The sequence below is a fragment of the Vidua chalybeata genome, chromosome 5 (assembly GCF_026979565.1).
Source record: "Vidua chalybeata isolate OUT-0048 chromosome 5, bVidCha1 merged haplotype, whole genome shotgun sequence".
Lineage (NCBI taxonomy): Eukaryota > Metazoa > Chordata > Aves > Passeriformes > Viduidae > Vidua > Vidua chalybeata.
In genome coordinates, this window is record NC_071534.1 from 23756535 (window position 1) to 23779137 (window position 22603).

The window sequence follows — 22603 nt, forward strand, 5'->3', positions numbered from 1 at the left end:
GCCGGGCGCCCCCGCGCCCCCACCGACCCGCCGGGCGCCCCGCTCACGTGACCGCGCCGGCCAATGGGGGCGCAGGGCGGGGCCGCGGCCGCCCCGGGCGGGGGGCGTGAGGGGGCGGCCGGGCCGAGGTGCGGGCGCTGTGTCGCGACTCACCCCGCCTGGCGCGATGCTCCCCGGTGAGGGCGGGCCTCCGTACCCTCTTCCCTCTTCCCTTTTCCCTTCCCCCTCCCGGCGGCGGCGGGGATGACGCACGTCCGGCGCGGTCCGTGCACAGGGCCCGCCCCCCCGCCATGCCCGCCGGCGTGCCCTGGCCCACCTACCTGCGGGCGCTGGCGGCCAGCATGCTGGCCATGTTCGCGGGGGCCGAGGTCGTGCACAGGTACTACAGGCCTGACCTTGTAAGTGCTCGGAGGGTCCCGGTCGCTGGTAGCGTGTGTGCGGGTTGGAGGGTCTGCTGGAGAGGCTGTGCCTCGGAAGGGTCTCTGGCCTGGCGGTGGAGAGAGATCAGCCTCTACAGAGGCATTGGCCAGGCCGCCGGGACTTCACTGTGTCCGGTTCTGGGCTCCTCAGTACAAGAAAGACAAGGAGCTACTGGAGGGGGTCCAGTGAAGGGTATGAAGACCCTGCGTCTCTTGGGAGAGACGACTGAGAGGGGGGTCTCATTAATGCTGATAAATACCTTAGAGGTGGGTGCAAAGAGGATGGTGCCAGACTGTTTTCAGTGGCGCCCAGCGACAGGATGAGATGCAAAGGCCATGAACTAAATCACAAGAAGTTTCACCTTAATATGAGGAAGAACTTCTTTCCACTGAGGATGGCAGAACACTGGAACAGTCTGCCCAGGGAGGTCATGGAGTTTCCATCTCTGGACACATTCCAACCCACCTGAACACGTTAGTGCGTGATCTGCTCTAGGTGACCCTGCTTGAAAGGGGGCTTGGACTGGAGGTCCCTTCCAACTCCAACAATTCTGTGATTCTGTGACTCCTCTGGGGAGTCACCTCCACTCTGGACATAGTACCATGTGTCGAGAAGGGGTCTCTGCTGTGGGAGGCTGGGATTTGAAAAGAGTGTGCAAAAGTGGCAAGAAGGGGCTGCATTGGTTTTAAATAGACTTTATTTCCTCCAGTAATGGAAATGAAGGTGACCAAAAGTTGACATTAGAAATTATGACAGACAAGGCTGTCAAAATTAACAGTCACAGAACTAAAGTCTAAATGAGACTATCCACTAGGGATAATGATGGTTTGGTTTAGCCTCTTGGAGGTCTGACTTGGAAGCTTTCTCTCATCCTCCTGCTCATGTATAGTTCATGGGTTTTTTAATTCTCTGGGCTACTTTCAAATGGGAAATAAGTTTTAAAAAATTAACATTGCTTTAGCTGTCAGCTCAAAATTTAAGCAATGATGCTTCAGTCATTGATAAATACATTAGAATTTATGTATTTTAGTAGTCTGGACTGTAGTCTTCATTACAGGCAAATTGACATATTTATTCAGAGTGATCAAATGATCTATATCTCCTAAGTAGCATGAATTTTGAGGAGGTGCAGTTCTTGAAATGTCATGTTATCTGGTGCCTTTTTAAATTTTTATCTCCAGTTTCAGTGCCTTATTTCTAAATCAGGGCAGTAGAAGCATCACCAAGAGTATGTGCAGAAACTTCAACTGTGCTAGAACATCTCTACCAAACTCACTGTAATGGCAAAAAGAAGCTTTGCTCCTTGAAAACATGCTGTCTGTTCTTCCTTTCATCTTGAGGGTTTTTTTTTTTTTTCAAATTGTATTTTGCTGCTTTAAAATAAGTCAAATTACAAAAAGGTAATAATTCTTAAGGTGTTTTGCATGTAGGAATTATATTCTGCTCAGAAAAGAGGGTGGTAAAATCACAGTTTAGCTGTCATGCTCTTCCAGAGTAAGCTCATTTACTGTTTTGGGAGTTTAGTTTTTCCTCTGTCACAACACTGATTTCTTTCTCTGTTTTTAATAGAGCATACCTGAAATACCTCCTAAGCCTGGAGAACTGAGAACAGAGCTGTTGGGTCTAAAAGAAAGATCAAGCGAAATTCAGACTTCACAAGAGTGACCAGAGTTTATTTTCATTGTGAAAACTAGAACTGATAAAATATCGATCCAACTGTTTCAGTTGCAGAAATACATATGTGAAATACTGTGCTCCTGTAATGTGTCTTTGCTTTCCTTTGAGCCGAGTTGCAGACAGCATTAAAAACGAACATAGGTAAAAGTCCCATCAGTGTGTGGCAAAATGCTTGTGCATTCTCAAATCTGGATTACATTTTAAGTATCCTTCAGAATAAGGCATCAAACCATGACACAGATGTATCAGTGACAGGAAATCTGCTTTGGTCAACTGTAAGGCTGGAATCTTACATCTTGGTCATCTCAGTTAAAATGGGACAAATATGTACAGATTACACTGAAATCAGATTTGTTTGTGTTCCATTTGAGCATCTGCATCTGTCTATGGCTGCTTTTGATAGCTGTAAATACACAGAACTCTGAAATAAAAAATGTGGGTTTACCTTTCAGTCTGCAAATAGAATCACCACAACACTCTTGCACCAGGAACTTGAAGATTCAGTCATCGTCCTGTGAAGGTGGCTCAACAACCCAGTTTTGAATGGTACAGTATAGAGCTTGGGAAGGTTGGGATTGTTTTACTTGAGAAAGATGCCAGGACAAAGCACAGGCTTCAGTTGTCAATCCTCAGTTGTCACTTAGGTTGAACTTGTGAAAACACAGTCTGACACATTACCCAGTATAGCAGTCAGAGGCCCTGCAAGGCCTCCATGGCGGTCACTAGCCTAAGATAAGAAATGCAGAGTCATGATGAGTGGAACAGAGCTGCCCCTCTTCTGCACATCAGACCCCTGTTATCTCTCTGTAAGGCTATAGGTCATATTCTCCTCGACCTCAGCCATAGGACAAATCCTGATCCCTCAATACCCTATATAAACCCATACCATTGCCCAGTTCGGACGGAAGAGCTGTCACTGGAACCCTTTGCAGAAGCTGCCAATAAAGACATCTCCGCAGAACTCCACACAGTCTTCACCTCTCTCCTTCCCTGCGTCTGCTGAGGCACTTTGTGAGCACAGAGCTGAAATCACTGAGAGCTGAAATCACTCCACAAGTGCTCGCAAGGTAGCCAGCGGATCGGAGCTAGCCGGAGGGCCCAGCCCAGACAGGCTGTGCCTCATCAGCAGAGTGCTATCCGGGACACCTACGGCGGCTGCTGCCCCCGGGGCCAGATGGACCCCCAGGGACCACCAAGCCATAATAACCCAGTAAGGAAACAAAAAGCTCCCCAATTCCTACTGCTGAAGTACTTGGAAGCCTTGTAAGAGCAGAGGGATCCATAAATGATCACAGTAAGTGCTACATTTACATCAGTTCTGGCTATGAAGCTATTATTTTATTTATGCCTCCATAAGCTGGAGTGCTTTTCCTAGGAAGCAGGGTTTATAGTTCTTATGCATGTGTATGTGTCTGCTCTCACCAAGTTTTACAGCTGTTGGTGGGATGAGCTCCTCTCCAGCTCTTGTGTGCTCATGTGTGCACATTTTATATAACTAGAACACATCCTCTCTCTCAGGCACCTTTGTTAATGACAGCAGGCAGAGGCTCTAGTAAAACACAGATGTTAAGCCCAAACAAAATCTATCAATGAAAAAGTCTTAATAGATTGACTTCTGGTGAAAAGACTTTTTCCTTTACTGCGCCTAAACAAAGCTGAGATTGGCAACCTTCTACTTCAGCAGAAGATAAAATTTATTGAAGAGAAAATGAGACAGTTCAGCAGTATTTTGTTTCTGTTCTAACTGGGGCATGAACAGCAGTGTTTTGATGATCCCTTTAACAAGCCAGCATTCACCAGCTCTTGCACTGTTACTCACACTTTGTCAGATTATCAGTTCTTATGTTGTTGATTTCTGACATGAAAGATGCATTTCTTTCTATTTTCTAAAGGTTTTTCAGATCTAAAGGCTGCAGAGGGACATTTCTACTACTTAGGCTTAGATTTCTAATGCGTCCTGCTGCTACTGGAAACTGAGCAACAGGGAGCTCTGCCTTTTCTAGCACTGAGGGAAATATCCTCATTAGTGCCCATCTAGGAATAGCAAAGCTGACAATGCACCTAGTTTTAACAGCAGAGGTGACAGCCCCAGAATCAGCATAACTGCAGCACTGAAAGAAACAGTGCTGACTGAGAGACACTTCCACTACTGACACCATTTTGCTTCAAAGCTGACAAAAAAAAAGAAAAAAAGGTAAACTTAAAAGTGCATTTTGTGCTTATTAATAGCAAACACTTGTCACAGCAGGGTGTAGAGAAAGCAGCTGGACCACAGCGGTGTTGCACATGATGCTCTCAGCTGAAGTGTATGAAGAAGCACAAAGCTTAACTCTCAAGTATGCTCTTTATTATTTCTGAAATGTAATCAGTTTTGTCACCCTCAAACCAACCAAAGCAATGAGAACTTCAGCTATACAACAGAACTAAGTTTGCTTAAATCCACAAATAATTTACAGATTAGGAGTACTGGGAGGCCACCCTTCCCCTTTAGTTTGTTAGGCAAACAAACTTAACTTCCGAACCATACAGGAGGTGGGAGCAACCTTTGCTACTCAGAGGTCAAAGAGAGAGGTGTGGATAGTAATGATACATTTCTGAGTGGATCACTGAAAGTAAGTGATACTTTAGGAGGTTGACGGCAACAGAGCACCAAGTCTCACTGCTAGAGTAAGGGGATATGCTCTTTCTGCCCTGTTCAGTAGCTGAGTGCCAAAGGCTGTTTCTAAAGCCTTCTAAAGCAGGGCCGGCTGCTGAAACTCATGTTAGACCACTCAGCCTGGGCCAGTAACAAAAGGCTCTTCTCTAGGATACCACTGCAGTGAGCAGAAACTAGAGCCCCCCCCCAGACTCCCTTGAGAACCCCCCAAACTAAGCTTCCTTTCCTTGAGATCTCAAACTTCAACTCTAAACCTCTACCACAACAATTGCACTCATACATGGCAAAATTTGGGCAATATAGAAGCCTAGTAAATGGAAAGCAAGTCCTTCTGGTCAGCGTTAAGTGCCCTCACCTAATAAAGAAAGCTTATTTTGCTTCAGACTGCAGAAACTTGTAACTTCACAGAAGTTCTGTTAATAAAACAGAAAAGTTTAGTTCTTAAGTAGAATCACTGTGCAGAAGCACTGCTCCTATGTCCTTCTTCCACAGGGGAAGGTAAAAAAAAAAAGCCCAAGTCTTCACTGTAAATATTTTCTACCAAGTCTGTGAAGATGTTTTCAAGTGGAGACACTAGTAAGAAAATGTAGTGCTTCATCCAATCACTACATAAAGCTAACAAAGAATGGAAGCTCAGCATGTCTAAAACTAACCAGGTTTAGCTTCAGTCACGTTAACTATCTACAGTGCTTTGCCATAAGAGACCTAGAACAAGAGTGAAAATGTTTAGGAGTAACAGCATTAAGGATATGTGAAAAGAACTTCCACCTTTAAAAACAGTGTAGAAAACAGAACTGCTATAGCTACACAAGTCAAAGGCAGGGTTTCCAAGTGCCATGGAGGATGGTACCAGTTCACAGGTAGTAAGATAGTTCTGGTGGTAGTTGCCCACACAGTGAAAAAGGAAATGCTTTTCCCCCTCATCTGTAAAGCTTCTGTTGCCTAGCCTATGGAGTCAAATCACAAGGTCTAGAGCACAAGCTGCTGGATTCACTTCCAATGCCATTTTTTAACACCCCATCTCCTCTTTCTCCAGCTTGCAGGAGATACTAACTCAGTCTTATTTCAATTAGCAAGTTCAGGCTCTCAGCTACCAGGTGTATCTGGCCAAGCTGGACAGCAGGTTTGTAAATGTAAATCCCAGCCACAGGCAGATGCTACAAGTAGGTGTGGCTGTGCCAGCATGGGAAGGCCCAAGGATTGCCAACAAAGAGCCTGTTTCCACAGTGGACCTGAACACCCAGGACCATCATTTCTTTCTGCCAGCCCACAAGATGAGCTTGCTATGTATAAATTTAGAGTTGGTGGTGTTTGGGAGCATTTTATTTTGTACATGACAAGATTTTACACCAAGTCAGTTAAATAATACAAATTTACATTCATGAGGAATGTTTTTAGAAAAGTGAACTTAAAAAAAAAGCCTCCTTTACCCTTAAGACCCCATACCATCCCTCAACATTTTACAGTGGAAAAAACCAAAACAATCTAATTCACATTCCCTCTTAACCCCCCAATGCAGGACAGTAGTTGAGTGCAGTTTACAGTTCATCTTTCACATCTGTGGATTCCTGTGAAGACAAAAATAGAATATTACTTTTGGAAAGTAGAAAAAGGTTACAAGAACTGTCCCAGAAGAACAGAAATTTATATTACTGTCATTGCACATTATATTATACTGCTGTGCAAACATAACAGCAATGGCATCAAAATTAAGTAGGTATAGCACAATAAATACCATTTCTCAAATTTATTCTTACCTAATCTGACATTTAACAGTAGAAAATTACATTGCTATAAGCTATGTATTTGCACTGGTCACAGGATATCATCTTGCAGGTCTCTTCTAAAAGCAAGCCAAGAAATCAGGACCAGCTGGGACCTCACAACAGCTTTACAAAATAGTATTATCAAGAAGCTATGGTATTAGAAGAGTTCAGCATATCCATCAAGACATAATTAAACTGCAGACGTGAGCTAAGTGAAGGCTGACTTCATATAACAGGTGAACTGTTCAGAAGCAATGGTGTTGTCTGGAGTGTTATTCCAAACATGTATTGTAAGCATTTAAAATGACACAATTACAAATAATTGTTCATGTTTTTGCCCACAAGCTATCGAAATACCATGGATAATTATCTTCACTAGAGGATTTGCTGCCATTTTCTTGCCACAGGGCACTGTTACAATCTCTAAAGCTTAGCTCAGCTCCAGCTTTCAACATACCTCAGTGTCATCTTTTCACAATACAGTTTAATAAATCTGTACTGCATTTTTTTTCCCCTCCAAGAAAATCCTGGAACACCTGATACTAAAATCTAATGTCATGAAAGGCAAAGTGAACTTTATTGCCAGGTAGCACCCACAGATGAAGTTGCACATAAATACCGACAAGAAAGCATCAAACTTGTGACTCTACCTTCTGTGTTTCACTGTCCTCAGCATCAGCATCCACTTCCTCTTCATCCTGCTCTGCCTCCTCAGCTGCATCTTCAGGCTCTTCAGGTTCCTCATCCACCTGTACACAAATGTCACAAGCAATTTGCTTTACTTGCTTAGGTTGTTTAACTAGCTGTGCACTAGCAAAATACATGCTATGGAAGTATTCACTATTATTTCCTAACATTTGCCACCAGCCACCTGTTTATCACTAACCCACTCCAGCAAAACAGCCAGCAGAAGTTCTTGCACAGCGTTATGAGAACCTGTATTACTTGTACCCACTTAGGAATTTCTCCATTAGAGAGACAGGGGCCAAAGGCCTGTGTGCCCAGTTTACTCCTGTAGAGCCAGCACTTAATTAAGGACAGGAATATACTTGAGAAGCATAATGAAATAGAATCTCAAGCAACTACAAAGAAGAGCAAGGAAAAGAGAACATGAGTTGGATAAATTTCATTTTATGCACGTGAATAAAGCAGCTGTGCTTTTTAAGATGGAGCAACAGTAGGTCAATTATCAGTCCAAGTGGAAGACAAACTAACCTTTGCATCCAGGTCAATGTTTAAACTCAAACGAAGCATCCTTTCTATTCTGTCTCCGTATTCCTTAGTGTCTGGCAACATATATCCTGATCTCAGAGTTGCAGTTTCAAACAATACCACTGCAAGATCTGAAACAGTTTTGTCATCTTCATTTTCCTAACATGGAAGAACACCAGAAAATCAAGAGACCTGTTGAAGCAGGTTGTATGCAGCCAAGTCAGTCAATGTTTCACTACTGTTATTTATTTACCTTGACTCTCCTCAGCATGTCCTTGATCAGTGGATGCCTGGGGTTTATTTCAAATGTCTTCTTTTGGCTGGCATAGTAACTGAGAAGAGAAATTACAACACTAAGTTTCAAAGTACAGGACCCAATGATATGTTTGAATCTATATACATTGGTTACAGTCACAGTAACAACTGTAATCCCCCCCTCCTTTAATACCGGTGTAACTAAGTTCATCTTCTCTTGCCAACAAATGGCAGATACCAAAAGCCACTGATGAGTCTTGCTCACCAGGCAGTTTTACATATTGGGCTTGAAAATAACAATTAAAGGCTATATTAGAGACTAACTTGGTTGTAAAACGACCTTAAAACGCCCAGGATCATCTAAACTAGGTGGAAGCTTGTTATGGGCACACCAAGCAAGGGAGGCTGTCAACTGCATTTCATGTCTGCTGCTACAGAACTGGAAGCTTACTTTGTAGATATATCCTTCCCAGTCTGGTAAGCTTGAGCCTTCATGATCCTTTCCATGTTACCAGACCATCCATACTGACTAGCCACAAGAGCACATGGAGATTGGGTTAAACGCTGAGATAGCACAGCTTTCTCAATCTGTAGGAAAAAAAACCCTAATGTTAGTTCACAGAGCTAACAGCTTAATAAAGTAAATAACTCTGCACTTCCCTGTCAATTCAAGAATCTCTGAAAAATGTCTAAGATGACATTCTAACTCATTATCTTCCCAAATAAAGATGTTATCCATATAAGTTCACCCATGAAGACAGAGAAGCTACTGTCAAGCCTGTGCTCAAATCATCTACAAGGTATGTTGCAGCAAGTTTGACAAATAAAAATAATCACTACATATAACAATATTTTACCTTGTCTTTGAGAGCTTTGTCTTTCATCCAGTTTAAGAGGGGCTCAAATTCCTTTTCCAAGGCTTCCCGACTCTCTTTAGACTTTTCACTTTCTTCAAACTTAACTCCTTCTTTTGCTACATTCTGAAACCTCTTGCCATCAAATTCTGGCAAAGCCTGAATACAGTATTCATCTACAGGTTCAGTCAGGTAGATCACTTCATAGCCCTTTTTCAGCAGACGCTCAACAAATGGCGAGGACTCAGCCTAGGATGAAAACATTTAAGATGTTAGTTTAATTGCATTTGTAGCAGCAGCTACCAAAACCTGTACAACTATCTGGCAAATACTGGTACCAGAAAAACTGAACTGCAGAAGTAACATAAGCATGGAGTCTCCACATTTACAGTAAATACACAATTCACAATATCTATGGTACTAAACCTACAAGCTATAACACTGTACTCCTTTCCTCTTTCTTGCACTCTTACACACACCTCCTTTCTGCTGGCACCAGCCATGAAATAGATTTTGTCTTGCTTCTCTTTCATTCTTTCCACATACTGATCAAGGCTTGTGAGGTTACTTTCATGATGAGAAGACTGGAAGCGCAGAAGTTTAGCGAGCCGGGTACGATTGGAGTGATCCTCAATAACACCAAGCTTCACGTTAGTACCAAACTCTTTCCAGAATGTGTCGTTGTATTTTTCCTCTGCAATTTTCTTGATCATATCAAGAGTTTTGCGAACAAGTTTCTTTCTGATCACCTAAGAAAAAGCAGCAATACTGAGTTACAGCAATAAAGATTTTGAATAGCCCTCAATGCAACCTCACTTAAAGACAAATTCCACTTTGTATTCCTGATTTGAAGTAGACAAGTCATCTGGAAACAGCAATTACTGAGTTTCCTTTACATTAATTTCAGAGTCATGTAACAAAATTCATCAAGCTAATTAGGTTTCCTAAACCTTGCTGCTGTTGTGTGCTTACAATTAAGGAATTTAAAACCAATTACCTTACCTTTAACAATTTATGCTGCTGAAGTGTTTCACGGGATACATTCAAAGGAAGATCATCAGAATCCACCTAATTGAGAAACAAAGTTTTAAGTCTATCTGGCAGTATTTGAAGCTAAAAAATAAAGTAATATTTATAATACTTACAACACCCTTAACGAAGTTAAGATACTTGGGCATCATGTCATGGAAGTCATCAGTGATGAACACTCTTCGAACATACAGCTGAATTTCAAGAGCAGAGAACACCCAAGTTACTTTAGGGCATTTTTTTCTTTTCCACAGAACCATACCCACACACTTTTCTGTCCTACCTTAATGAAATCGCTTTTCTTGGATCCATATTCATCAAACAGTCCACGTGGAGCAGAATTAGGAACAAACAAGATGGATTTGAAAGTTACTTCCCCTTCAGCAGTGAAGTGGATGTATGCCATTGGGTCATCGTGTTCCTGTGAAGAGAGAACACTTTCAGTTGACATGGGGAAAATACCAGTGAGTTAATACATTTCCAATAATAGCGAATTTGGCAAATAAGTGCAATTATTTTACAACTAATCCAGGTAGCCATGCTTTGCTAGAGTCTATCCTGGAGACAAAACTTTAAGTTGCAAGAGCAGAGTTACTCATGTAGAAATAACTTTCCTAAGTAACCTTCCTGGAGACCTCCCAAATTTTGCTGAATTTTTACAAGCCAGTCACTAAAAAGTTACCAACAGGACAATAACCAATAGAGTTATCATCACTCCACAATTAAGATACTTTCGAGTAAAACATATCAGTACACTGTACTGATACAAAGACAACACTTCTAGGAAACTGTCTCCCTCTTTCTTCCACCACATGCAACAAACACCACAACCCTCAGACTACATACAAATTTCCCTTTATTATTTAAACACATCAGTAAGCTCCACATGAGCTGCAACATAATACTTCCCAAATGTAGACTAATCAACACTTGGATGGCAAAGTGCTCTGGAAAAAAGATTAATTCCTGACTGAGATGTTCTACCTTCCAGGCTCTCTGCAGTTCCATCTACTGACAACAATTAATTAATTCTTCTGAAATAGCCCATCCTATAAGCACTCAGTTTTATTTACATAGCAAGAGATATTATAGCAAGCCTCTTGCTTTGGAATTATCTTGAGGCCCAGAGCTTACCTTGGAAAAGGTTTTGTAAAAAGCTTTGTATTCATCTTCCTCAACTTCTTTAGATGGTCTCTGCCAGATTGGTTTTATGTCATTCATGAGCTCCCAATCCCAGACAGTCTTTTCAACCTAAGTAAATAAACACAATAGTATAGAAAAGACTCATTCTTTACTTCAGGTTAGGTCCATTAAAGGCACTCCACTGAAGCCAAAACAAAATACCACGTCAAAATCCCAAACATGCTCTCATTTACAAAGTTATGCAATGACCTAGATGTTCTCATTTTAAGTATACACACTAGTGCAACACATGGGAACAAAACTTTAGTCTACAATATAGTGTGTTCCATGTACATTTAACACATTCACTAAGCACCAGTATTTCTGTTCTAATCCTACTCTGGAAAAATCTTCCCAGCAGAGTGTATTAAATTTAAACTTGTCAACAGTCTTAGATTACAGAATTCCACTACCATTTCTAGTTGTTCATGCAAGTACTTATAATTAGCTGTGACCACAGCTTCACAAGGCTACTGCCAATCATCTGCCTGACTTCTACCTAGTCTGTTTCATCAAACTCTTCTCTCCTACCATCTCACTTTAAAAGGATTTGCTTCTTGAAAGCACACACTACTGAAATGCACGTCTGCAGGACTACCTAGGAAAATTACTATCTGACATGAGTTACAGGACCCAAAGGCTAACAAAGCTTACCTTTTTAGTTTTTGGTTTCTTTTCTTCCTCCTCTTCTTCAACTGCTGCTTCATCATCCATTTCTTCTTCTTTCTCCTTTGCTTCCTCCTCTTCAATGGGTTCTTCAACAGTCTCTGTCTAAAGAGACAACCACAGGTTGGGGGGGATTTGAACACCTAGACTTCCTACCAGGTATGTTGTAGTATTCTCTCAAACAGTTAAATCTTTCACAGCACTAGGCTGACTTCTGCTATTTGTCTATTGCAACTTCTCTATGGGTAGTATTCTTCAGTTACTTTTTCATTAATAAATACTTTCCTTCAATACACTAGGATCACCCCACTCAAATTTAAGTTTTTCAATACTTTACACATAATGCTTATCAGAGACTTGGTGGATTTTAAGTTGGTGCTACACCAAGAAAACATCACAACAGGCCTAAAATCTAGGACACTGCCCTGTTTTTTAAGAAGGGTATCTAGCCACAGCTTTGCTTGAAAACTTAACAGAGCTTCCACCTACCAAAGCCAGTGGAACAAAGATCCTTATTAGGAATTAGCAGTGTTTTTCCTTTGGTAAAGTTCTTTGAATCAGAATGAAACCAAGTTCCTTTAAAGTTTGTGATTTTAGCAACAGACCAGCATTTGGAAAAAAAAAACCCAAACTAGTAAAACAGTAGCCGAAAGAATCAGGAACAGAAGAATTTTAGAAATTAGACAAGAAGCAGCTCGATGTCAGGCCTCAGCCTTCATGAAAGATCTGGCCAGACAGCTATCATAACCAAAGCTTATTCTGGACAACACTCAGTTAAATACAGTTACCTTGCTGCTCCACACATATATGGGGAAGTTTATGAACTGGGAGTATTTCTTCACTAGATTTTTAACAGTGTCCAGCTCAAGGTAATCAGATGCTTCCTCCTTCAAGACAAGGCTAAAGAAAAAAAAAAAAAAGCAAACCAAACCTTTTTAAGGGCTGGACAAGTATTTGACAGTTTTATAGCAGAATATACATTTCTTATGCCTCTGAGATCAATTGAGCCAGAGCATGGTGCTAATAACCAAGAGTGAGGGTTGATCCCCATATGGGATCATTCACTTAAGAGCTGGACTTGATCTTTGTGGGTCTCAACTCAGAACAACCTGTGATTTTTGCTGCAGCTGTAGCAATTCAGATTTATGCAAGTCAGCTTTGTAATTAGTTCAGCTCCAAGTATCTCCTAAAAAATACAATTCTTACTCAACCAGCAATTGTTCTTACTGGCTGAGGCAGAACACAATATTCAAAAGTTTAAATGAAAACATCAAGTCATATTGATACTTATGAGGATCTTGATGCACCCTCATGGGCTTCACTTCAAACTAGAGCACCAAGACCAACTTTTTTACATTGAGTGCCTCCTCCAGAAAGACCTCCTCTAAATCCAGACCAAATAAATTTACCTGCTCATAAAAGCAATGAGAATAGACTAGCAAATTACCTCCAGTCTGAAATTTGCATCAGACCACCCTCACTGATATATAAACAGCAGCCAGATTCCAAGCAAAGCTCTACAGCCCCTGTATAGGTTTTGCCAGGCCAGAATTGTGTTGAGTGACTGAATGCGCTTGAAGGCAGCTGAACTGTCTGGAATTACTTGCTGATAGTTGTCAAGCTTTGTTAGCTCATGTAACAGAACATGAACTACATTTATTTTTGGATGCAGTTTGTATTTTGCATGTTTCTATTAAACTGGATAAAGCTGTATTAAAAGAAGTAAATCAGTCACAAAGCTAAAGTCACTCACATATTCCAATAAACAAAATGTACCCACACAACCTTTTTTATTTTAAGACTAAAGAAACTTAATACTTACGTTATGGTTGTGCCACGTCCTAAGGTGTTCCCTCTTGGGTCACTAATCACAGAGAATTCATTTGAATCTGACTCCCAGATATGCTGAGTATCATTGTTGTGTTTTGATGTGACAATAACTCTGTCTGCTACCAAGAAAGCAGAATAAAAGCCAACACCAAACTGGCCAATTAACTCAGATGTTGACTGGCTATCATCCTGCATTTCAGTCATCTTGTTTAAGAATTCACTTGTACCAGACTTTGCAATGGTACCCAGGTTTTTAACTAACTCTTCCTTTGTCATGCCAATACCCGTGTCTGTAACATGAAGCATGTTCTTCTCTTTATCACACTGAAAAAAATAAAAGACAAAAATGCAGTCTGACTTCACTGTGAATCTTAATACACACCAAAGAGAAGTGGTACATATAGCTATTTGAATTCAAACATGCTTAGCAACAAGAAACTGAATCTGCAGTAACTACAGAAATGAGGAAGACCTTCCTTCAAAGTAGTCCAATACTTCAGTTGCTCTTTTTAAAACCAGAAACATGTTTTTACCATTAAAAGAGTAGTCTTTGATAGAGTTAATTACAAAGGTCCTCATGTAGTCCTAGTTTGTATTTACATCAGCATTAAGCCAAAAATAGAGATTTAATGATGTAGTGTATTTTTACATTCCTCCACCACTTCTTTGAAAGATACATTTGCATCTCATCCTTCTTACCTTGATTTTGACTGTAAGTTCCTCATTGCCAGCAAGAGCATTTTCATCAGTTAATGATATCAACCGTATCTTATCCAAAGCATCTGACGCATTTGAAATAAGTTCCCGCAGGAAAATCTGAAATAGAAACCAGTAGTCAGGAATGCCAGGAGAGAAATAGACACATACCTCCCAAAATTCAAACATGATATGCGGATGAAGGCACTAACCTCTTTATTTTTATATAAAGAATTGATAATTAGCTTCATCATTCTGTTCACTTCTGCTTGAAATGCAAACTTCTCAGATTTTTCTCTGATTTCTTTGATCTGGGATGCATTTAGGCCATCTAGTTGGATAGCTTCTTCCTCTCTGTTAGGACAGTGAAAAACCTATCAAGGAGTCTCATCCACAAACAGCAAGACTAATTTAATTTTATCACAAAGCAGCAGCAATAACACTAAATCAATGATGCAGCATAAAATTACATGATCACATGAGTCAAGTGCAAGAGCAGCAATCCACAACTACATTCCCATAATCAAAAAACTTGAGTGAAAAGTCATGCTTGCAAGTGAGACTTTTCTAATAAAAAATACAGGGAATAATACAGGTAGTCTTAAAGCTACTGCAATCCTCAGCGTGTGGTGCACCTCACGGGGGTGAGGCATTTCATGGGCATAGAGCTATTTCACCCACAGGCACTGACACCATTTCTGACGTGCATGAGTAAACCCAAATTAACAGTCATTGATATTCGATAAAAACAAGTTGAACTTTTCTGAATCCAAGGTCTCAAGCTCGTTTTTACTTAGAAGGAATCAGTCTTCTACAGGACCTCTCTTCTGAACAGTGCTCTGCCCTTACTTCTGAGGCACTACTGGTGCCCAAATTGACCCTTCCAAAAGCAGAGCGTCCCAGGTACCAACCTCTGAACAACTTCATCATCCGTTCGAGACCCTTCTCTGCTTTTGCCCAAGTCATCTTCCACGGTCCCATCAACATCCACCTCATCGGCTCTGACCGACACTGGGAAAACAAGGAAACCAGCACTCTGAGCTCGATCCCCGCACTGCCCAACTTTTTCACTTACCCCTCCCCACGCCTTGCTCAGCGCTGCCCCTCGAATCCCCCTCCCCAGGGGAGCTCAGCCCAACCGGAGACACGGGAGATGGGCAGGGGGAGGCCCCCTCCCACCCTCCGCCCCCGCCCGTGACGGCGCATGAGCCGCGCGGCCCCCTCCCCCCGCCGCCCCATCCCCGGAGAGAACCAGGCCCGGGCAGGGCAGGCGAGGGCCCGAGCACCGCTTCCCCTCCCCGCGGGGCAGGCTGAGGGGTCCCGCCGGAGACCCCACCTCCCGTCGGCGGCCTCCGTCCCCCTCACCCCAGCACACGGCCGGGGAAGGCGGGTGGGCGGAGGCCTGTTGGCCGGGACCCTGACACCCCTCCGCCAGAACCTTCTAGAAACCCGCAGGCGCTCACCGGCCAGAAGCAGCACACACGCCAGAGCGAGCCCCCAGACCGACTTCATGGCGGCCGCAGTGACAAGAGAAGAGCCCCCGGCGCCTCCGCCCCGCGCTCCCGAGCCCGTCCCGCGTCGCCGCCGATCCCGCTGGAGCGGCCGCGGCCCTCCCCCTCCGCCTTATCAACCCCAGGGTGGGGGGGGCCGCTCCACTCGGCCCAATAGCGGCGCACCACGCCAAACACTCAGCCAATGGAGAGCTTGGGAAGGCGGGGCCTGCAGCCGTCGCCGCCAATCGTGACTTTCCATGTGCGGTTTCCTGCGGTCGGAGCGTGGCCGGCGCCCATTGGCGGGCGGAGCGGCGCTCGGCCAATGGCGTGCGCGGGGGGGCGTGGCCAGCGCGGCCCCGGGCGGCGCTGCAATGAATGATGCGCGGGGTTTAACGGCGGCACCACGTGGGGCGCGGCCGCGGGAACGACAGGGACCATCTCCGCACGGAACACCGGCTCCGACCGCTTCCGGGGACACCCGGGATGCTCATCTCGGGGAGACGAGGTGCTATGGCAACGGGCACTTCCGGTCTCGGCGGCACTCCCGATTTCCGAGAAGACCGAAAAGTCATTATTAGAGCCATAACGAGCTGGGCCGAGCGGCGGAAGCAGCGCCAGGCCTGGACCGTCACAGCCGCCGGCAGGGGCAGGGCGACGCTGGCGGGTCCCGCTGTCCGCCCCAGCGACTGGGGGCCGGAACGCGGGGAGCCGCATGCGCCGTTCTGCGCGTTGCATGCCGGGAGCTGTAGTTCGCGCCGTCGGTGCCCCGTGGCGCCCCGCGCCATGGCTGGGTCCTCCCCGCCAGCTGCTCGGGGCCTCCCGGCCCCGCTGTTGTCCCTGTGCTCTTGGCCTTGGCGCTCGGCTCCTCTCTGTGCATCTAGTGCCTCACACCGCCATGAGAGAAACCGGCTGGCCTCTGCCGAGCCTCTCTGGGGACTCTCGGTGCTGGTGGAGGAAAAATCAAGCCGGATGGTTGGGAGGTCTCCGTCTTCTGGTTGCCAGCGCTTTTCAGGGCGACCATTCTCCCGGGAGCTCGTTAGCGCTCCTCAGCGTGCCCTGGGGCCTTTGTTTATCCACCCGCAGCCCGCCCTTCCCCCGGGGAGTGGCGGCTCCAGCAGCTGCCTCCGGTGTGAGGGGACACGGACCTGCCGCCCCAGTGCCACCCTGCCGGGCAGGGTCAGCGTGAGGGCAGCTGCGATCTGTGGCACACTGAAAGGGAGCTCTGCTGCTCCAGATATGAGCACACTAAACGGGAGCCCTGCCGCGCTAGAGATGAGACCTTTCCCGTGCATTTCCAGTGTCCCTGCAGGGGTTGAAGCTTGGGACATAAAATGCAGCCTGTGCAACTTCTGCAGTGCGCCGCTGTTAACAGCTTATGCTAATAAGCTACTTGAAATAACTTAGAACCCCCCTCCCATCCTGAAAAGGTCTGTCCAGGCTTGCATGTGCCAGTCACCTGTTTCATCTTACACGTTTAACTCTAGACTGGGGAAAAAAACCCCACCGAATACCAAAAACCAAACTTGAAAGCAATGATTTAATGGACTTTGTACTTGGAGAGGAATGTATTTGAAATAAATTGATTGGCGATGTTGAACACAAAAATAAAAGCCCTCACTGTGTTTACAATTTCACAAACATGGCTTAGTTTATCAGTAGCTGAAAGTCTTCACAAAAATACGTCTATCATCTTTAGTTATACAATGGGCCAGGTAGTTTTTTTTTTAACTTTAAAACTCAGTGTTGTACCTTTCTGCCCTCCTGATAACTAATATTTATGGAACTGAAGGAGCCTTTATATTGGAGTAAAGAATGGTTATATTTGGGTTCTTCTTAATGAAGTGTCATGCTTTAACCCTGACACCCCTCGGCCAGGGGTGTCACCTTTGTTGCCCCACCTGGCAACAAAGCTCTGTGCAGCCACTTCCTCACTCCTCCCCTTGGGCTGGGGGAGAGAATCAGAAGAGTAAAAGTGGGAAAACTCGTGGGCTGAGATAAAGACAGTTTAACAGGTAAAACAAAAGCCACACACACAGCAAAGCAGAAAAGGGAATTAATTCACCCTTTCCCATGGGCCTGCAGGTGTTCAGCCATCCCCAGGACAGCAGGGCCCCAGCACACACAGCAGTGCCTTGGGAAGACAAGGCACTCCCAACATCCTCCCTTTCTTCCTCCTTCCCCCAGCTCTACACACTGAGCATGGCACCCTGTGTCATGGAACGTTCTTGGGTCAGTTGGGCTCAGCTGTCCTGGCTGTGTCCCCTCCCAGCTTCTTGTGCACCTCCAACCTCTTGATGCTGGGCTGGTGTGAGGGGCAGAAAAGGCCTTGACTCTGTGCAAGCACTACTCAGCAATAATCAAAACATCCCTGAGTTATCAACACTGTTTCCATCCCAAATCCACAACAGAGCCCTGTGCCAGCTACTGTGAAGAAAATTAACTCTAGCCCAGCCAATACCAGCACAAGAAGGCAAAATTCAATTGTGATGTCTTTAAAGGACTCATGAAGCTTTTCTGTATGATTAGCAGTTTTAATAGGTGTTCCTCATGAATCACACATTATACAAGAAATAAAAAGGATAGTTACTCTTCCAACACATATATGAGAATGACTGTGAAAAATAAATATGAGAGGTCAGTGTCAGGGTTGTAAGTAAAAAAAAATCTGTCAGGTTTTTGTGAAGATTTGTGTGAAGTTGAATAATTATTTTCCGAAGAGTAGTCTTCCTTCTTTGAAAATACAATTTAATTATTCAGGAGTCTAAGCACAGAAAGTTTATCTTTTTCTAAGACTCACCTACAAGCAGTTCAGGATTTGATTTCCTAATTGTGCCTCTATGATTCCCAGAGTGAGATATGTTGCTTTATGACTGTGAATAGGCATTTGAAGGACATGTAGATAAACAGAGTAGTTATCTCTGTCTTGTAGAATTCTTACATTAGAAGATTTTTCTGGCATTTCTGTTTTAGTAGTCATTTTACTGGCAGCAGGAAAATTTAATGCTTTGTGACAATCATTTAGAACATTGGTAGCTGGAGTAGTAAGAATGCAAACCAATTCTGTTATTGACTGTGCTAAACCAACACAGATTTTAGATTGTTTTGTGGAATTCAAATTTTATTGGTTACTTTGCCCTTATGATTATACAGTGTAGACTGTTGCTTTTGAAGGAAATACAAAACCAGATAAATCTGTGTTTGTCTGTTGAATTGAAAGGCTAGACTAGTAAGAACTGTAATGAGTTTACCAGCATTGATTGCTTGATGTAGATTATACTGTTTGCTTTCATGAATGCCAATTTGGATTACCCAGGACAAAACTTATAGGCAAGAATGAGGCAGCTGAGTACTTATGCTCTCAGAAAGAAAGTTTATTCTCTTTACAAGGAGGCTGTAAATTGGAGAAAATTTCAGCTTAATTTCTGCTTAAAAAACTTAAGGGAGCTTTTAAGCTCTTAGTTGCAGTGACTACTGCTGCCATTCAAAAGAAGTGTGAGTAGCACCTTTCAGGAATTAATACCAAAGGGGAAATGTAACTATCAAGTGGTGATAGTCCTTCAGCAGCTTAGCTGCATTACAGAGGTCTATAAAGCAATTAGATATGTTTTGATAATTGTGTGCATAATGATTGAAATAGTCTACTTTAGCGCTGTGCTTTTCTGTTAAGTAAAAATTCAGGGTCATGTGGTGATAAGAGGAATGGAATACAGGCAGCATCTCCTCCCATGCAAACAGCAGAGCCAGCCCCTTTCCAGTCTGCTGAGTGCCGCTTTATCAGGTCATCCCCATGTCCATGTGGAAGTCACCTCTCTGAAGCAGGCCACAGGATTCCAACTCAATGTTGGAACTAGCAAGAAGCATAACCTTGACAGAAATAGCTGTGGAGATAAACTGAGAGGAGTTCATAAGACCTGACTGTGGGTATTGGACTTAACCAGCTAAATTAGCCAGCTAATATTCCTGGGCTCCAACTGTAACAGTGAGCCAGTCCTCCTTTCACTGCCTTGCTTTGGCTCTGTCAGATTTTTCCTGAGCTGATTTAACTCTCTAGCTCAGCAAAATACTTGGTAGTTAAATCATCTTATATATAAGAGAAGGTGATATTCTGGTTTTTGAGATGGTGAGCTGAACCTAGGATGTGAATTACATAGGACAAAGATATTGTACATAGGTGCAAACATAAGGAAGCCATAAAACTAAACGATGAGTTTGCAATGTCAGAATATCACCTCTTAGTACACAGTTTAATTGAAATCTGCAACTAATGCAAGTTACATTTTTGTTCATGGATAAGTAAATGCTTTAATTCATGTCGCTGCTAATCAGCCATTTATGACCCATATTGTATTTGAAAAATATATGTAGGTGATTTTATGTGAGAATAATTAATACAGTCTGAAGTTTGTACCACCAAATTGAGCCCTGTCTTTCTTACATGATAATGCATTGGAAATATGGAAAACTACTTATCTGCATTCTCTATGATTAAAACTTCAGTGGTATCTTTTAAAACAATACATTGAGAGTTTATATTCCCTTCCTCTGCAGTGTCTGCATCAGGGACTAAATACTGTGTGTACAGCATGAACTGAAGACATGGCCACTTACATAAGATGTTCTGCAACATCTGCGACTGAGTGTGAATATGAAACAACAACAAAAAAAATTGCTGCCAGTATCTGATTATCCAAATATTAGAAAATTTTAACAGTGACTACATATAAGCAGGATTAAAATACTAATGTTTGAAGTTTAGAGGAAAGTGTTTGTTCTTCAGGTATGATTTGGCTTTTTTTTGGCTCCATTTCTCTGGAGGCTGAAGATTGCACTGCAGCTGGCACTGTTGAAAAGTCTGTAATCTGTAGTGTGTCCCCCTCATCAAATATTTTTGAAATTTGCAAGGTGTTAATTGAAGTTTAATGCTCTGTATCTTTATAGTAGAAGAATTCACAGAAGAGAATGGATTTTAAGGAGCCTACCACTAAAGGGCAAAAAAAGTTAAAGTGAATATTTGTATGTAGAAGAATCTTTGAACAGATAAAACAACCATGTTTTGATCATTATAAAACTCTCATTGAGTCTTCAAATACTGAAACCTCTGTAAGTTTCAGTATCACTAGAACAGTGGTCACTAGAACTGCATCTGCAGCAACATATTTCTGTGGCTAATACAATTTCTGCCCACTGGCACTCGTTTTGCTCAAGAACAGAGGCATGAAGGCATAAAAGGTTTCGAAGAGAAGACATTAAGCTTCAAAAAGCGTGTTTTCTTTTTTGCCCTCCCCTGCCTGACAGCACGGGAGGAGGGAAGAACCAGAGTGGTGGAGCTGCAGGGCTGGGGCTGGATTTGCTGGGCGAGAGCTCGCCCTGGTGGTCTGTCGAGAGATCGGCCCTGCCAGGGCACACGGCTGCGTTGGATTTGTTGTTCCTCCTCCTTTTAGGAAATATTTCATCATCGTATTCTCCTTTTGGCACTGCCTTTATATGTTTATCCCCTTATAGAGACATTACGCCCGGAAAGAGGCATTTCTCAAATATTTCAGCTATTCTTTGCACATATGTATTTATGCATGTATTTAAAACATTTCTCTCTTTAATAGAATTTTTTTTGGTGGTTACACAAACTGCCATCTTCTTGAAAATGTATCATGATTTCTCTCTTCTCGTGTCCCAGAAAGGCTCTTTGCAGCACTGCTAGAGAAAGTTAATAGACAACCTTTCAGCAGCACCCATTTATGTCAGGAAAAAACAGCCTTTATTCCTCCATTCAGAGGAGTAAGCTGCAGTAGCCTGGGAACTCTAGACCTGTTAACTGTACAGAAAGGAACACCAGGATCTCTGTGAATAGCTGGAGGTGTACTTTAGTTATGTCTGGGTTTTGTTGCTTATATGTTAGGTCAAATGTAATGTACCTGGAAAAGAAATACTAGAAAAGTGTTGATTAGGAAAAAAAAATATTTTCTAAATAATTTTGTGAAATCCATTTTTATATCAATGAAAAAACTGAGTGCTCGTTTTATGTCCAAATTTACTTAAAAAGAAGGATGAATCTTATTTTGGGATTGTGAAATGAATATTAAGGATAACACCACCATTTTTTTTTCCTTACTAGACTAGTCTATATTGACCAGGTGCAGATGAGTCTAGTCAGGACGTCACCTTGACCAAGCCAGGTATGCCAGAGGGCATAGCCTAGAAGCAAACTAAGGCCCAATCCTGACTTTAACTGCAGCTTGGGAACCAAAGAGCAGGAGGTGTGTGGGTGAAGCACAGACAAGGCCTCTCCCAGCTGTTCTCACAGGATCCTGCTCCAGGTTACACAGCTGTGCTGCACCAGAGCATGGCTTGAAAGCTGACAGCTGAAGCCTCAGAGGAGGGAGGGTGGGTGATGATGATTACAAAGGTTTTGTAGGGAAGAAAGATTGCAGGCTCCTCAAAGTAGTTACAGCTTTTTTGTGGGCCTGGGATTTTGGTTCTGAAATATTTCCTTTTTTAAGTTAGGAGACTAGAAATGAAGGGCAGATTAGAAAGTAAGGTTCTTCATGTGGGATGAATTATCATTGATTTAAGAGTGATGCTGTTTCCTAAGAGGCTCATTTAAAAAATGTTTGTAGTGTGTAATTCATGCAAGATAGACACCAGGACCTTGCCAGGTGGCACAGTGCCACACTGGATGGCTATAATGTTACTTTTCTTCTGTGTACAATTCTTATCAGTAAGAAGTTTCCAGAATAAACAGGATGATTAGCTTTATGGTGCTCGTTCTTTAGAATATTGAGACTTCTTGGATGGGCATCTGCTGCTTAAAATATAAAAAAAAAAGGACAAAAGCAAACATGTATTTAATTTTATATCAAAATGTAAAGA

At 43.0% G+C, this 22603-nt stretch overlaps 2 protein-coding genes across 2 annotated transcripts; one reads left to right on the top strand and one right to left on the bottom strand.

Annotated features, from left to right (window-relative positions):
- Window positions 1–76: 76 nt before the first annotated feature.
- Window positions 77–2250, top strand: LOC128788845 (protein brawnin). The gene is made up of 2 exons (XM_053944152.1): window positions 77–398; window positions 1990–2250. Exons 1-2 carry the CDS (start codon window positions 291–293, stop codon window positions 2083–2085), a joined length of 204 nt encoding a protein of 67 aa, XP_053800127.1. The 5' UTR covers window positions 77–290; the 3' UTR covers window positions 2086–2250.
- Window positions 2251–6058: 3808 nt separating this feature from the next.
- On the bottom strand, window positions 6059–15837 carry HSP90B1 (heat shock protein 90 beta family member 1). Its single transcript, XM_053944139.1, has 18 exons — window positions 15707–15837; window positions 15155–15254; window positions 14456–14597; window positions 14247–14363; window positions 13540–13871; window positions 12506–12617; window positions 11706–11822; window positions 11004–11120; window positions 10153–10290; window positions 9986–10063; window positions 9843–9908; window positions 9320–9589; window positions 8844–9089; window positions 8438–8574; window positions 7985–8063; window positions 7735–7890; window positions 7170–7268; window positions 6059–6321 (listed from the first exon to the last, which is right to left on the bottom strand). The coding sequence occupies exons 1-18, from the start codon at window positions 15753–15755 to the stop codon at window positions 6292–6294; spliced, it is 2385 nt and encodes a 794-aa protein (XP_053800114.1). The 5' UTR covers window positions 15756–15837; the 3' UTR covers window positions 6059–6291.
- Window positions 15838–22603: the final 6766 nt, after the last annotated feature.

Bases quoted from the DNA above. Each gene is read 5' to 3' on its own strand.
- HSP90B1 (XM_053944139.1), bottom strand. From the start codon at position 15,755: ATGAAGTCGGTCTGGGGGCTCGCTCTGGCGTGTGTGCTGCTTCTGGCC. The intron at 13,872-14,246 runs GTAAGAAGGATG...TATTTTTTTCAG, and splicing joins AACTTACAGTCAAAATCAAG to TGTGATAAAGAGAAGAACAT. The intron at 9,090-9,319 runs GTGTGTGTAAGA...TTTTCATCCTAG, and splicing joins CTGGTGCCAGCAGAAAGGAG to GCTGAGTCCTCGCCATTTGT.
- LOC128788845 (XM_053944152.1), top strand. From the start codon at position 291: ATGCCCGCCGGCGTGCCCTGGCCCACCTACCTGCGGGCGCTGGCGGCC. The intron at 399-1,989 runs GTAAGTGCTCGG...TGTTTTTAATAG, and splicing joins GGTACTACAGGCCTGACCTT to AGCATACCTGAAATACCTCC.